Below are 13751 nucleotides of genomic sequence, written 5' to 3' on the forward strand. Positions count from 1 at the left end.
TGAAAAGACAGAGGATCACAGGGAATAAGTTACTCGCCCAAGGTCTCTGAGCTAGTAAATGATGAAGAAGAGATTTGAGCTCAATCTGTTTTACCCTAAAACTCCTTCCTTTTTTCTACACTATATTGTCTCCCTATCTGCAAGAGAGGCCCAAAGGAAATCAGCATGCCAGAACATAGAGACTCTTCAGAGACTCTCACTCCTGGAGGTGGCAGTGAGCAGTCATCTGCATACCTCTTGGTTCTGGATGAGGCCACAAGTAAATTCAAATACAAAAAGATATGTGCTGAGCTATGTAATACTTAGGATTCATCTGATTGCAAGAGATAGAACCTAACTCAGACTGGCTTAAATCAAAAAAGGAATGTATTGACTCATATAACTGGAAAGATCATGGGATGATGGCTTCAGGCATGGCTGAATCAAGGGCCTCAAATGGTCAGAACACAGTCTGTTTGTCGGTGTGTTTGCTTTCTTCTGTGTTGGCTTTATTCTCAGGGAGATTCTTCCTTCCTTTACATAAAGAGATCAACCACCATCACCATGTTTAAAATTTGACCACTTAGAAACCCAGCAGAAAGATTTTCTCCATCCCAATAATTCCACCAACATCCCTGAAGTTGGCTCTGATGATCTCAGCTTGGGTTCCATGAACATCCAGGAACTAATCACTATGGCCAGGGGTGTGTGAGATTCTCCACGATCAGTCCTGGGCCACGAACTCACCTCCAGAGTTTGAGAGTAAGGTGAGCCCGAAATCTTTACAGAAAAGAGTCAGATGCTGTGGCCAGAAGGCAAGGGATCAGGCTTAGGCAGGTAAAGCAGACGGACTTAGTGCCATCCTGGAACACCAAGAACTGGGCTGGGCATGTTCAATACATGATGTCATGTCACGACAACCCTGTATCATTACTTCTGTTTCACGAGGCTCAGAGAGGCTCAACATCGTGGCCGACACCTCACTTCCAGGTGAGGAGACAGCCCTCCCCGCCCAGAAGCATTCTGCTCTTAGGTAGCAGAGCTAGGACTTGAACCCAGATCTGTCTGACTCGACGTCCACAGTTTGCTCCTGTCCCAGAGGAACCCCTCCAAGCTGGTGAGCCCCCTGAAACCTCTTCAGCGCTTCGTTCCAGTCTCTTAACTTGCAAACCCAGTCAGCGAGTTCTTTATTTCCACAAATGGTGCTATTAAACTAATGGCTCTGGGAACTACAGGCTGGCCTCTGAGCAGTCAAGCCTTCCCCACGTTCTGCCTTGCAAAGAAATACATTAGAAAGTCCAGTAGCCGAGGCCCAGGTGGAAACATTTACCGGCCGCCATTTTGTTTCAGGATGGCAAAAGGCACCTCACACCCTGAACTTGAGCTCCTTGTACGGCCTCTAGTCGAGAGCTGAAGGCAGCGGGGGTCAGTCACCTCCTAGAAAGGCCCCTTGTAAAGGGCGGCGGCAGACCTCATCAGGCAAAAAAGCTGAGAAGCCAGGGTTGAAATAGAGGCCTCTTTCTGTTTGGTCAATAAGCAGCTGTGAAGGATGCGTAGGATGGAGCTAAATTTATTTGTTCCTTTCTTTCTCGGAACAGCAGGAACGAGGCTCAGAATGCAGCTGTCTCGCTCTCCCGTGAGCCTTGTGCAGGCACCAGCATGCACAGACGTTGGCTCTCCAGGACGCAAATTTTTTTTTTTCCGGTTGGTTCCCTTCCTGCTGCAGGCAGGACTTCCAGGGCCTCTCTCCAGGGGGTAAAACTTTGGAGCTGCCTCCCAGGCCCAGGGTGAAATCATTACCTTTTAAAAAGAGAAGGGCTGCTGAATGTAGATACCCTGGCCCTTGTGGCCACACCCTGGAAAACCACAGAAGTCCCGCCCGCCTCCGCTTTCACTGCTCAGACCTGTGGGAAACTTGTAAGACATAGCCGTGTGGGGAGGGGGTGTGGGCATCTTGGGAGGGGCCTCCCACATACAAAGCCAGGCTGGTTTGCCAGAGTCCTTTCTGGACTCCATCTGCCTTCGGACAGCCTAGCTGAGGGCCACCTTCAGCCAGGCCTTGAGCATACTGGTCGAAGCGGGAGTTTTTTAAGAAGTGCTTTGTTGAGACTTTCGAAAGGTCCCCGCGGGTGGGGAAGTGAAAGGAGGAGGGGACACGGGGGAAGAAACTGCTCCTTTATTTCTAGACTTGCTTGAACGGCTTCTTGACGGTTACTGCTACGGTCCTGCTGAGTCAGAAGCATCCCCAGCTGCTCGCCGGAAACACAGCTGTTATAGGTGAAAATAAGCACGGAGCCCAGCACTAAGCATTGTGCACCTTCCAGAAAAGAGGGCAGAAAACCTCAAAACAGAAGAGAAAAGTACAAAACAATAAAAGAGGCACTGTCAAAAGCCCACCACGGCTCGCTCACTCAGCCAAGCCCGGGGCTCTCTCCACGTCGGTCACAGCTCAGAGATGGAACAAAGTTTGGCAGCTTTTCCATAGTAGTAGGTTAAGTAGTGTCCCCTTCCCCCCAAAAGGGAGAGGTCTGTATCCTAACCACCGGAACCTGTGTATGTGACCTCACTTGGAAAAGGAGTCTTTTCAGATGTAACAAACTTAAGGATCTCAAGATGAGGTCATCCTGGATTACCTGGGTGGGCCCTACGTTCAATGACAGATGTCCTTAGGAGAGTGAGGCAAGGGGAGATTAGACACTCAGAAGAGAACATACACACAGACACACAGAGCGGAAGGCCAGGTGAAGACAGGAAGATTGGACTTTATGCAGCTCCAAGCCAAGGAACCCCAAGGATTTGGTATGGCAGCCACAGGAAACTAACAAAGCCACCAGGGCTTCCATTTGCCAGGTCTTCTCCCCACCACCCCTTTCCCCTTGTCCAGACTGAAAACATTCATAGTATCTTGGTTGCAAGGTGTCTTACATAAACATTGAGGTTCCCTTTCCTGTGGGCTTAGTAATTATCAGGAAGTAGGATGGTGCCCTCAGGGACTCCAGGGTCTAGGGAGGAGCTGGGATCCCTAGGTCAAGGTAAGACTCTGCCACAGACGGAGACGCAGGTGTGTGACCTCATTAACCAGCCACCATTCACTGATGTAGCAGAGCACGGTGCGTTAGAAAACGGCCTCTGGGTTTGAATACTGGTTCTGCCACTTACTAGCTGTGTGGCCTGGGGTAAGCTACTTAACTTCTCTGGGCCTCAGTTTCCTCACTGATACAATGGGGAGATGACCCATTATACATTGGGGATCCATCTGTACAATGGAGAGATGAGCTGAAAACCATCCTGCTATTAAACATATAGAGAGATGTTGAAAAGAATAATTACCGTTAATGCATAACAAAGTTTCTAAGGAAATCGGGGTAATTCCCAGGGGCCAAAAATAAAGAAGGAAAGAAAGCCCAAAGTTGATAGTGCAGTACCTGAAGGGACTGGGGACAGGAGGCACCACCTTGGGTCACACAAGGCTGGGAGCTGGAACTAGAAAACCGTCATAAAGCTGGGTCCTTCATGAGCTTCCATCCTGATACAGTTGTAAGGATTAAGTGAGTTGGTACATGCAAAGTTGTACTTGGATGAGGCTGTACTCGACAGCTCTTATTGTTTAGTGCTTTATACAAGTGTAGTAACTGACTATTTTTTTTTGGCAGTTCAGCATCTATGACACCATATTTTGGTAACAGCGTCCCAATTTATCTTTGGGAGAGCATCTCTCTTCCACCCCCCTGGAAGGAGGATATACAACTCAGACCTGGCCAATCAGAGTCAGGAATTACTCAGGGATGGGTGTGTGATCCTAAGTGGGTCAATCAGACTGAATAATGGTTGAAATATGGGGAAAGAGAAATTCACTTTCTCTTGGATCTGCATCTGAGTGGGATATGAGCCTGGAGCTGCTGGACGCTATCTCTGCCACTATCTGGGGACAGCCTGCCTGAGGATGAGGCCAAAACCAAGGAAAGCAAAGATGAGAGATAGATTCCCAATGACATTGTCTGAGTTCCTGGATCCAGCAGAGCCTGAAACCATCAGTACCTCCAAACTTCTGCCCTCCTTCCACACTGAGACTCCAATTACATGTAGGGTCAGCCATCTAATATTGTTTCAGAGTCTGTGATGCTGTGGTCATTTTTTTCCTAGTCTTTTTTCTTTCTGTGCTACAGTTTGAATAACTTCTATTATTGTGTCAACATGTGCACTAATTTTTTCTTATGCAACTTTTAATGTGCTGTTGTTTAATATGTTAAGAATATGTTTAATATGCTGTTTAATATGTAAACCTATCCAGTGAATTTTACGTTTTAGATATTGTATATTTCCTTTCTAGAAGTTTCATTTGGTTCTTCAAAATTTTTTTCTTCCACTTCTCATTATGTTCATGTTTTCCTTTAAATCTTTGAACATATTTCTAATAGCTGTTTTAAAGTCCTTGTCTGTTAATTACACCATCTTTATCATTTTGAATCTATTTATAGTGACTGATATTTCTCTTGGTAATGGTTCACATTTCTATGCTTCTTCCTTAGATGTCTAGTAATTTTTTATTAGATGCTAGATATTATTAATGTTATGAATTAAATGTCTAGATTTTGTTGTTGATTTTGGAGGGAAGTTAAGTTATTTACTGGTCAGATTGATTTTTTGAGGCATTTTGAAAAGCTTTGCTGGGGTAGATCTAGAGGAGCCTTTCTTCTAAGGCTAGTTTAGCCCTACTACTAAGGTCTGACCTCACTGTGGTCTCTAATGAATGCACTGGATGTTCAATAGGTTATTCCCATCCTGGCTTGCTGAAATTTGAATGTCCCCCGATCCTATAAGAGCTCTGGGAATTATTCAGTGTATACTTCCACAGTAGTTGTTCTTTGCCATCTTTGTAGCATTTTATCCAAAGCCTGAGCAACTTAGTATTCAGCCAATGACTCAAAGGGCTCCTTATACAGATTTCTGGCACTGTTTATCTATGTAGTACCTTCTTCTCTGGAACTTTGCCTCACAAATTCCAGCCTCATCAACCTCTGCATATGATCATCTATGTCTCCTCAACTCAAAGAGGCCACTACGCTCTGCTTAGAATCATCCTTCCTGTGCTGCAATCTAAAAAGTACTTCCAGGCAGAAAGGTGATCACAGGCCCACTCATTTGCGTCCTTTCTTTCAGGCTCACAGTTCTGCATAGCCTGTTGCCCAGTGTCTGAAACCAGTTGTTTCATATATTTTGTCCAGTTTTCTACTTGTGTACAGCTGGAAAACAAGTCTGGTGCCAGTTACTTCATTATGACCAGAGGCAGAAGGTTACTCTAACTAACTTGAGAGAAAAAAAAGTATGCATTGGAAGGGCCTAGGGAGATTCACAGAATAGATGTAGTAGCCAAAGAACAGTCCTTAGAAGGCCACAGCAGCTCTGGAGACCCAGGGGAACTAAGAGACAGTCTCTTCTGGGCACAGACACCTGGATGAATGAGCTCCAACCCTGTGGAGTCCTTCAAGACTCAAATTTCTGGGAGAATATATCTGGACAAGCCACAGTCATGGGCTAATATCTTGGCCAAAGGAGAGTAAGGCACTCTGATTAATGACACTACTACCAAGACGACATCCAGGACTTCTCTGGTGGCACAGTGGTTAAGAATCAGCCTGCCAGTGCAGGGGACACAGGTTCGAGCCCTGGTCCGGGAAGATCCCACATGCTGCAGAGCAACTAAGCCCATGCGCCACAACTACTGAGCCTGCACTCTAGAGCCCGTGAGCCACAACTACTGAGTCCATGTGCCACAACAACTGAAGCCCGCGCACCTAGAGCCCATGCTCCACAACAGGAGAAGCCACCGCAATGAGAAGTCCACACGCCGCAACGAAGAGTAGGCCCCGCTCACTGCAACTAGAGAAAGCCCGCGTGCAGCAATGAAGACCCAACGCAGCCAAAAATAAATAAATAAATGATCTGTACAATTGATTGTATTTAAACAAACAAACAAAAAGACGACATCCAATGGGGGAGGATGGATCACCAAAACAAAACTGGGTTGCTCTTTCCAGAAGAAAGGAGCATGGCTGATAGTCAAGCAAAAACAATAGACACAGTACCCAACGTCCACTAGAGAACATCTTTAAGAACAGTCGGGGCTTCCCTGGTGGCGCAGTGGTTGAGAGTCCGCCTGCCGATGCAGGGGACACGGGTTCGTGCCCCGGTCCGGGAAGATGCCGCGGAGCGGCCGGGCCCGTGAGCCATGGTCGCTGAGCCTGCGCGTCCGGAGCCTGTGCTCCGCAGCGGGAGAGGCCACAGCAGTGAGAGGCCCGCGTACCGCAAAAAAAAAAAAGAACGGTTGACTTTTAAACTCAGAGCCTTGGTGTTTATTTTTGCTGTTTCCACACTAGACTGCATAGCTGTCCTTCCCCTGAAATCCCTACCTTCCCCTGCGACACAGAAAGACTTTCCCAGCGACAATTGCTCTTTATGGGCAACATATAGACAATATGAACTTCACATGAGGTGAGAAACACCAGTTTAGGGCTCATTGGTAACAGATTCTCTGAGTCTGCCAAGGTTCAGGGAAGACTTCCAGAGAATAAAACTCATGGGATGGGGGTGGGGGAGGCAAGCTTGAACCTGTGTCCTGGGAACAGAGCAAGGAACAGAACGTATCCATTCCCCTTCCCCTCCTCATAAGCAGCCAGAGCTGGAAGCTCTGTATCTGAAAGAGAATGTGTTGTGTTTCAAGAGCGAGTATGAGGTGGCTGCAGGCTGGTTTATCCAGCGACATAATTCAACCAAACATACAGACAACTGCATCAACACGTAAGGGAACCACATGCTGTCTGCTGAGGTTGTCCTGAGGAAATTCTGCCACCCCCACTCTGCCTACAGGTTGATCAGATACTCTGTGTGTGTGTGTGTGTGTGTGTGTGTGTGTGTGTATTTGTGAAAGATCTACAAAACTCATCACCTGAGGTTCTTAAAATTTCCACAGACATTATTTTCTTGTATAATCATACCCATTTCGGAGATGGAAAATCAGAGGTACAGTACGTGGAACGGTGAGTCAGTGATAAAACCAAGAATCAAGTTCACAACTGCAGCATAAAGTTCTCCTGATGCCTTGAAAACAATTTTGAAAGCATTGGCAGCGGGGAGCAGGGAGGTAAGAGAGAGGGGAGAGAGAAAGATAAAAAGGAAAACAAGTCTTCACAGGTGCTGGGTTTTCAGTGTTGAGAGATGCTGTTTGTATACAATCAAGATTTAAATTGAAATCATAGTCAAGTAAAAGCACATCCAATCACGTGGCTACGTTTTTTTTTCTCCAGCTTTCTTTATTAACTGCATCCATTGTCTGGTTCGACTTAGAAAAAAGTCTTTTCATTCCTTGTTGGGGCTTTTTCTTTCCCAAGAAAGAAATCGTGGTACGTTCCGGTGACTAAGCTTGCCTCCCAGGTCATTGGGAAAAAGATATGGGGATTAGGATAGCCTTCTGGGGAGGTTTCTGGAGGCTGTGAGGTCTGTAGAGGGACAAAAGATCATGTTCACTGTTGTATTTCTGAGCCAAGCACAACGCCCGATCCATGGTAGGTGTTCAGGAAATTATTTGTCAAATGAAAGAACGATGGAGTGAATGTGAATCTTCAGTCATTCCTACCCTACATATTCGCCAAAACAGACCCCAGGGCTTCCAGGGCTTCGCACATATTTTCCATTCTTTGTTGTCCTGGCGATTGTCTCCTCACCCTTTTAAGGCAATGGATCTTAACCTTTTGTGGGTCATGAACTCTTCTGAGAATCTGATGAGAGCAGTGGAGCCTCTTCTCAAAAAATGCACAGACTCAGACACACGAATTTGCAGATCCTGTCCAGCTGTGAGCAAGCACCCTGAACCTCACCCACAGCCTCAGCCAAACAATCCCAACCCTCCTCTCCTTCCTCCCCACAAAGTTATTTGCTCCTTCTCTGGGTTCCCACAGCACTTTCTTTTTAGTTCAAAACAACAATAGTTTATTTTGGGACTTCCCTGATGGCACAGTGGTTAAGAATCCGCCTGCCAATGCTAGGGACATGGCTTTAAGTCCTGGTCTGGGAAGATCCCACATGCTGCGGAGCAACTAAGCCCGTGGGCCACAACTACTGAGCCTGTGCTCTAGAGCCTGCAAGCCACAATGACTGAAGCCTGTGCGCCCTAGAGCCTGCACGCCGCAACTACTGAGCCCATGCACCACAACTACTGAAGCCCACGTGCCTAGAGTCTGTGCTCTGCAACAAGAGAAGCCACCGCATGAGAAGCCTGCTCACCGCAACGAAGAGTAGCCCCTGCTGGCTGCAACTAGAGAAAGCCCACGCGCAGCAACGAAGACCCCATGCAGCCAAAAAAACCCCACAAGAGTTTATTTTGCTCACACATCTGTCATTTGGGCAGGGCTCAGAGGTACCCTCCGATCTGTTAGCTGGGGTGGCTTGAGACTGCAGCTGGAATCATCTAGACTCTCTCACCTACCTGTACCTGGAGGTTGATGCTGGAAAGGCCTAGACAGCCAGGAGCAGTAGCCAGGGTCCTGGGGCAGCTCTGCCTGTCTCTCTCTCTCTACTCAGTCTCTCTGGAACGTCCAGAGCACTTTACACCTACTTCTTTTACAATTTAACACACAATACTGTAGTGATTATTTATGCCTGTTGATGGTGGTAATTTACGTAGTCTGTTTCACCAACAACAGCACCGTACGTCCACCGGGGACGACAACCACAACGTGTTCATCTCTATTTCCCCAGGGCCCTAATGGGTACCTTGCATATGGTAAGCATTTAATATACACTAGTTGGATTACATATGTAGGTATGTGCTTATCTTATTATTATGCTCCATTACATTTCAGAAATAGGATTAGAAGGTAGCCTATTTACATACATCAATACAACATAATAAAAAATTTTAAACAAGGAAATGGGGACTCAGTGAAAAGGTAGGAAAATATGTTGAAATAAAGGATAAGATCGGTACCCAAAATATATACCACAGACTTCTATACCATTATTGGCAGTGACCCAGAAATCTGGTTTGAGCATCCTGGAAGTATGGGCAAAGAGGGAAACAAAACTGATGGATATAAGCAAACTGATTGCTTAGGAAAGCACAGCTTCTACTAGTAAAATTGCAACCACCTGGCATTAAAAATGATAGCAAGTTTATGCTCAATGCAGGTTAAGGGAAGTTCAATACAAGCCAACCTATAAGTGGCCAAAACAAAGGAATAAAAGGCTGCAATCCTCTGAGAGTCTGGTTTTATCCACGGAAAAATGTAAGGCTATCTAGTCCAGCTTTTCCTAAAGGACATAGGATGGAATACCAGTCCTGGAGAAGCTCTTCCCACAAAGGGTTCTGCAGTCAAGGAAAGGTGGGAAACCCTCCAGGGCTTCCTCTTGGGACCTCACAGTGAACACTAGCATTTTAAAGGCTCTGAGAAGTCCTGCAGTAAAGAAATCCAGCACTTCCCAAGCTCCTTTGCCCACTGTTGTGCAAGAACCTAGGGACAGTCTCCAAACGGGACCTAGGTCCATTGATCCTACTTGTAAAGAGTTTTTCTTTCTCAGAAGAACAGGTAAGATGAACAGACTGCCATTCTTAAGCAAGGTATGCCAATATGTCTTTCCTTTGTCCCTTCTTAAAAGGACCTAGGAAGGAAACAAAGTAGTATGTTCAAATCTCTTCCTTAAAGCACCTTTATTTAAACTCCTCTTTGCTCTTTTTTTCTAGGCATGACTTCAAATAAATAAATGATTTTTGGAAAAGAAATTGGTCACTCAAATTCCAAATAAGGCAGAAGAAAGGTGTGATGGACAGTCACTAAGAGCCCACAATTTCTGCCCCTGAGAAACTAAAAAGGGGTCAGCATACCCCTTTTCCTTGCTGGTCACCTCTGTAGATGTCAGATAAGACCCCTCAGTTACTCATAACCATAGCCATGTCCTTGGCTACCCATAACTAGCACTAAATGAGCAGTACTTACTCAGACCAGTCAGAAAACAAGAGTCGCACCTTTGGCTGATGGCGGGAGCAGCAAGGGCAATAACTGGCTGTTTGTTTTGGCATCGCCTATGAAAAGAAATTAAGGCTGTGTGTTACCTTTTGTCCAGTTTCTGTCTCTTGGTACACTAGCATTTCCATCTCAAAAGAATCCAAATGTGAGCTAGTTCAAAAAGGGAAAGCGTGCCTGATTTTGGCAGGCCATGGAATAATCTCAGAGTCCTTTCTTCACAAAGCACTTGTTAATATCCTACTTAATATTCTACGGAACACACGGTAGAAAACTAATGAAATGAATGGAGGGATGGCAGAGCCTTCAAGATGGATTCTCAAACTAGGTTCCATGGAGCACCAGTGGTTCCCCCAGTGTCTCAGGGACTGCTGGAAGAGAGGGGAAGAGGCCCCTCTCAGGCAGAGATCTGAGCCCCCAGACCCAATTCAACCACATCAGTTTCTCTTTTTTCAACCCAAGGACGTATTTGGAAAAAAAAAAGGGGGGGGAGTTCGGTTACTTAAATTAGAAAATGTTTGAGAACCACTGCTTAAATAAAGCTCCACATATATTATTTCTCAGAGCTGAGATTCTGATAAGAATTGAAAAGTTAACAGTTTTAGTTATATTCTTAGCAAGAACCTAGTGGGCAGAAATTTAATTTTTTTTTAATCAAAAGCAGAGCCATGGCAAAACATATGATGAACAAAGAAAATATTTGCAGCTGTATAGTTAATAAAGAGCTAATATGCTTAGGTTATAAAATGATCCTACAAATTAATAAGGAAAAGACCAATAACCCGGTGGAAACATGGGCCAAGGCTACAGAAATTCACAGAAGCAGAAATGCAAATATTCAATAAACATATGAAAAGATGCTCAGGCTCACTTGTCAGGGAAATGCAAATGAGAACAATGAGATACTATTTTTTACCCATCAGATTGGCAAAAATGGAAAATATGTGTAACATCCAGAGCTGGCGAGGGTGTAAGGAATCTAGTTCTCTCAAACACCATTGGGGGAGGACTGTAAATTATTATCAAGTGGTGGAAAATCAACTGTTGGTATTTTTGAAAATCTAAACTGTAGCCCAGCACTCCCACTTCTGGGAATATATCCACCAGAAATGAAAATGCCAGTGTATAAAGACATAAATATATGAAGAAGTATATTACAGTATCATTTGTAATAGTTTAAAAAAAAAACAAAAAAAACCTGGAAGCAATCTGAATGTACATTAATAGGAAAATGGTTGAAAAAAATCAGGATGTATTTATATTAAGGAACACAGTACAGATATCAAAAATTATAAAATAAAATTGTACACACTGACTGGGAGATATGCCTGCGACACTTTGTTAAATAGAATAAAAGCAAATGTGATCCTATTTTTATTAAAAAAAAAAAGACCAAAAAAAGTCACACCCAGTAAGTGGGTTTCTATATGTTTTTATAAATAAAGAAAACAGTAGGGAAACATTTATACCTAATTGCTAACACTGATTGCACCAGGGAACTGGACTGGAGAGGAGTGGTGAGACTATTAATTTTATTTTAGATACTTTATTATTTGAAATGTTACAAAAGATAAGTATTACTTTTGTAATTCAAATGACCAGAATTTTTAAAAACAGAATTAGGACAGGAAATTCAAAGCAAATCAAATTACTTTGACAATCACTGGAAGGCAGACCAGGGCTGGCCTTCTGGTATGGGGTCTTAAAGCACTAAACCCAAGGAGATATACAGCTAATAGAAGGCACCCCAACTATGCAAGGGAGTAGACTGAAGGAGAGCCTTTTAATAGGGCTGACATTTTCCTTGAAAAACAGTCCTGACTCTTCTCTAATATAAGGATTGAATGAGACCCCAAGTGATAGTCTATAGAAAAGGAGTCAGCAAATTTTTTTCTGTAAAAGACCAAATGGTACATATGTTAGGGTTTGTGGCCCATTTGGTCTCTGTCACAACTACTCAACTCTGTCATTGTAGCACATCAACAGCCATAGACAGTATGTAAATGAAATGGGCATGGCTGTGTCTCAATAAAACTTTATTTATAGGGACTTCCCTGGTCGTCCAGTGGGTAAGACTCCACGCTCCCAACGCAGGGGGCCTGGGTTTGATCCCTGGTCGTGGAACTAGATCCTGCACGCATGCCGCAGCTAAGAGTCTGCATGCTACAACTAAGAGTCTGCATGCCACAATTAAGAAGTCTGCACGCCGTAACTAAAGATCCCTCATGCCGCAACTAAAGATCCCGCATGCCGCAACTAAGACCCAGCACAACCACAATAGATAAATAAATAAATATTTTTTAAAAAACCTTTATTTATAAAACAGGTAATGGGTGGATTTGACCCAGGGGCTAGAGTTTGCTGACCTCTGCTACAGAGCATGGACATAATTATTTTTTAAAAGCAAACTATGTCATTGAAGTATACTTCAAGATATACTTAAAGTGATGAAAGAGAAAAACCTACAACCAAGATTACTCTACCCAGCAAGGATCTCATTCAGATTTGACGGAGAAATCAAAAGCTTTTCAGACAAGCAAAAGCTAAGAGAATTCAGCACCACCAAACCAGCTTTACAACAAATGCTAAAGAAACTTCCCTAGGCGGGAAGCACAAGAGAAGAAAAATACCCACAAAAACAAACCCCAAACAATTAAGAAAATGGTAATAGGAACATACATATTGATAATAACCTTGAATGTAAATGGACTAAATGCCCCAACCAAAAGACACAGTCTGGCTGAATGGCTCCAAAAACAAGACCCATATATATGCTGTCTACAAGAGACCCACTTCAGACCTAGGGAGACATACAGACTGAAAGTGAAGGAATGGAAAAAGATACTCCATGCAAATGGAAATCAAAAGAAAGCTGGAGTAGCAATACCCGTATCAGATAAAATAGACTTTAAAATAAAGACTGTTACAAGAGATAAGGAAGGACACTACATAACAGTCAAGAGACCAATCCAAGAAGAAGATATAACAATTATGAATCTTTATTCACCCAACATAGGAGCACCTCAATACATAAGGCAAATGCTAACAACCATGAAAAGGGAAATCGACAGTAACACAACAATAGTAGGGGACTTTAACACTCCACTTACACCAATGGACAGATCATCGAAACAGAAAATAAATCAGGAAACACAAGCTTTAAATGACACAATAGACCAGATAGATTTAAATGATATTTATAGAACATTCCACCCAAAAGTGGCAGAATACACTTTCTTCTCGAGTGCACATGGAACATCCTCCAGGATAGATCACATCTTGCTTGGGTCACAAATCAAGCCTCAGAAAATTTAAGAAAATTGAAATCATATCAAGCATCTTTTCTGACCAAAATGCTATGAGATTGGAAATCAATTATAGGAAAAAAAACTGTAAAAACCACAAATACATGGAGGCTAAACAGTGCACTACTAAATAACCAAGAGATCACGGAAGAAATCAAAGAAGAAATTAAAAAATACATAGAGACAAATGACAACAAAAACACAATGACCCAAAACCTACGGGATGCAGCAAAAGCAGTTCTAAGAGGGAAGCTTATGGCAATTCAATCTCACCTCAAGAAACAAGAAAAATCTCAAATAAATAATTTAACCCTACACCTAAAACAACTAGAGAAAGAAGAACAAAGAAAACCCAAAGTCAGCAGAAGGAAAGAAATCCTAAAGATCAGAGCAGAAATAAATGAAATAGAAACGAAGAAAACAATAGCAAAGATCAATAAAACTAAAAGCT

The 13751-nt window shown here is 43.7% G+C and overlaps 1 protein-coding gene across 3 annotated transcripts in view; it reads right to left on the minus strand.

Moving 5' to 3' along the window:
* Positions 1–6317: 6317 nt before the first annotated feature.
* The window catches only part of SPRING1 (SREBF pathway regulator in golgi 1), a 146640-nt gene continuing 139206 nt past the window's right edge, over positions 6318–13751 (minus strand). Inside the window, exons 5-6 of one of the 3 annotated variants that reach the window (XM_055080781.1) lie at positions 9998–10054; positions 6318–7475 (exon numbers count right to left, since the gene is read on the minus strand). In XM_055080781.1, coding sequence (XP_054936756.1) covers positions 7320–7475; positions 9998–10054 — 213 coding nt within the window. In that variant the 3' untranslated portion in view covers positions 6318–7319. Of the gene's footprint in view, positions 7476–9968; positions 10055–13751 lie in introns of all 3 variants that reach the window. The other 2 variants (XM_028480802.2, XM_028480803.2) reach the window with 2 other exon arrangements.

The sequence above is a fragment of the Physeter macrocephalus genome, chromosome 19 (genome assembly GCF_002837175.3).
Source record: "Physeter macrocephalus isolate SW-GA chromosome 19, ASM283717v5, whole genome shotgun sequence".
Classification (NCBI taxonomy): Eukaryota; Metazoa; Chordata; class Mammalia; order Artiodactyla; family Physeteridae; genus Physeter; species Physeter macrocephalus.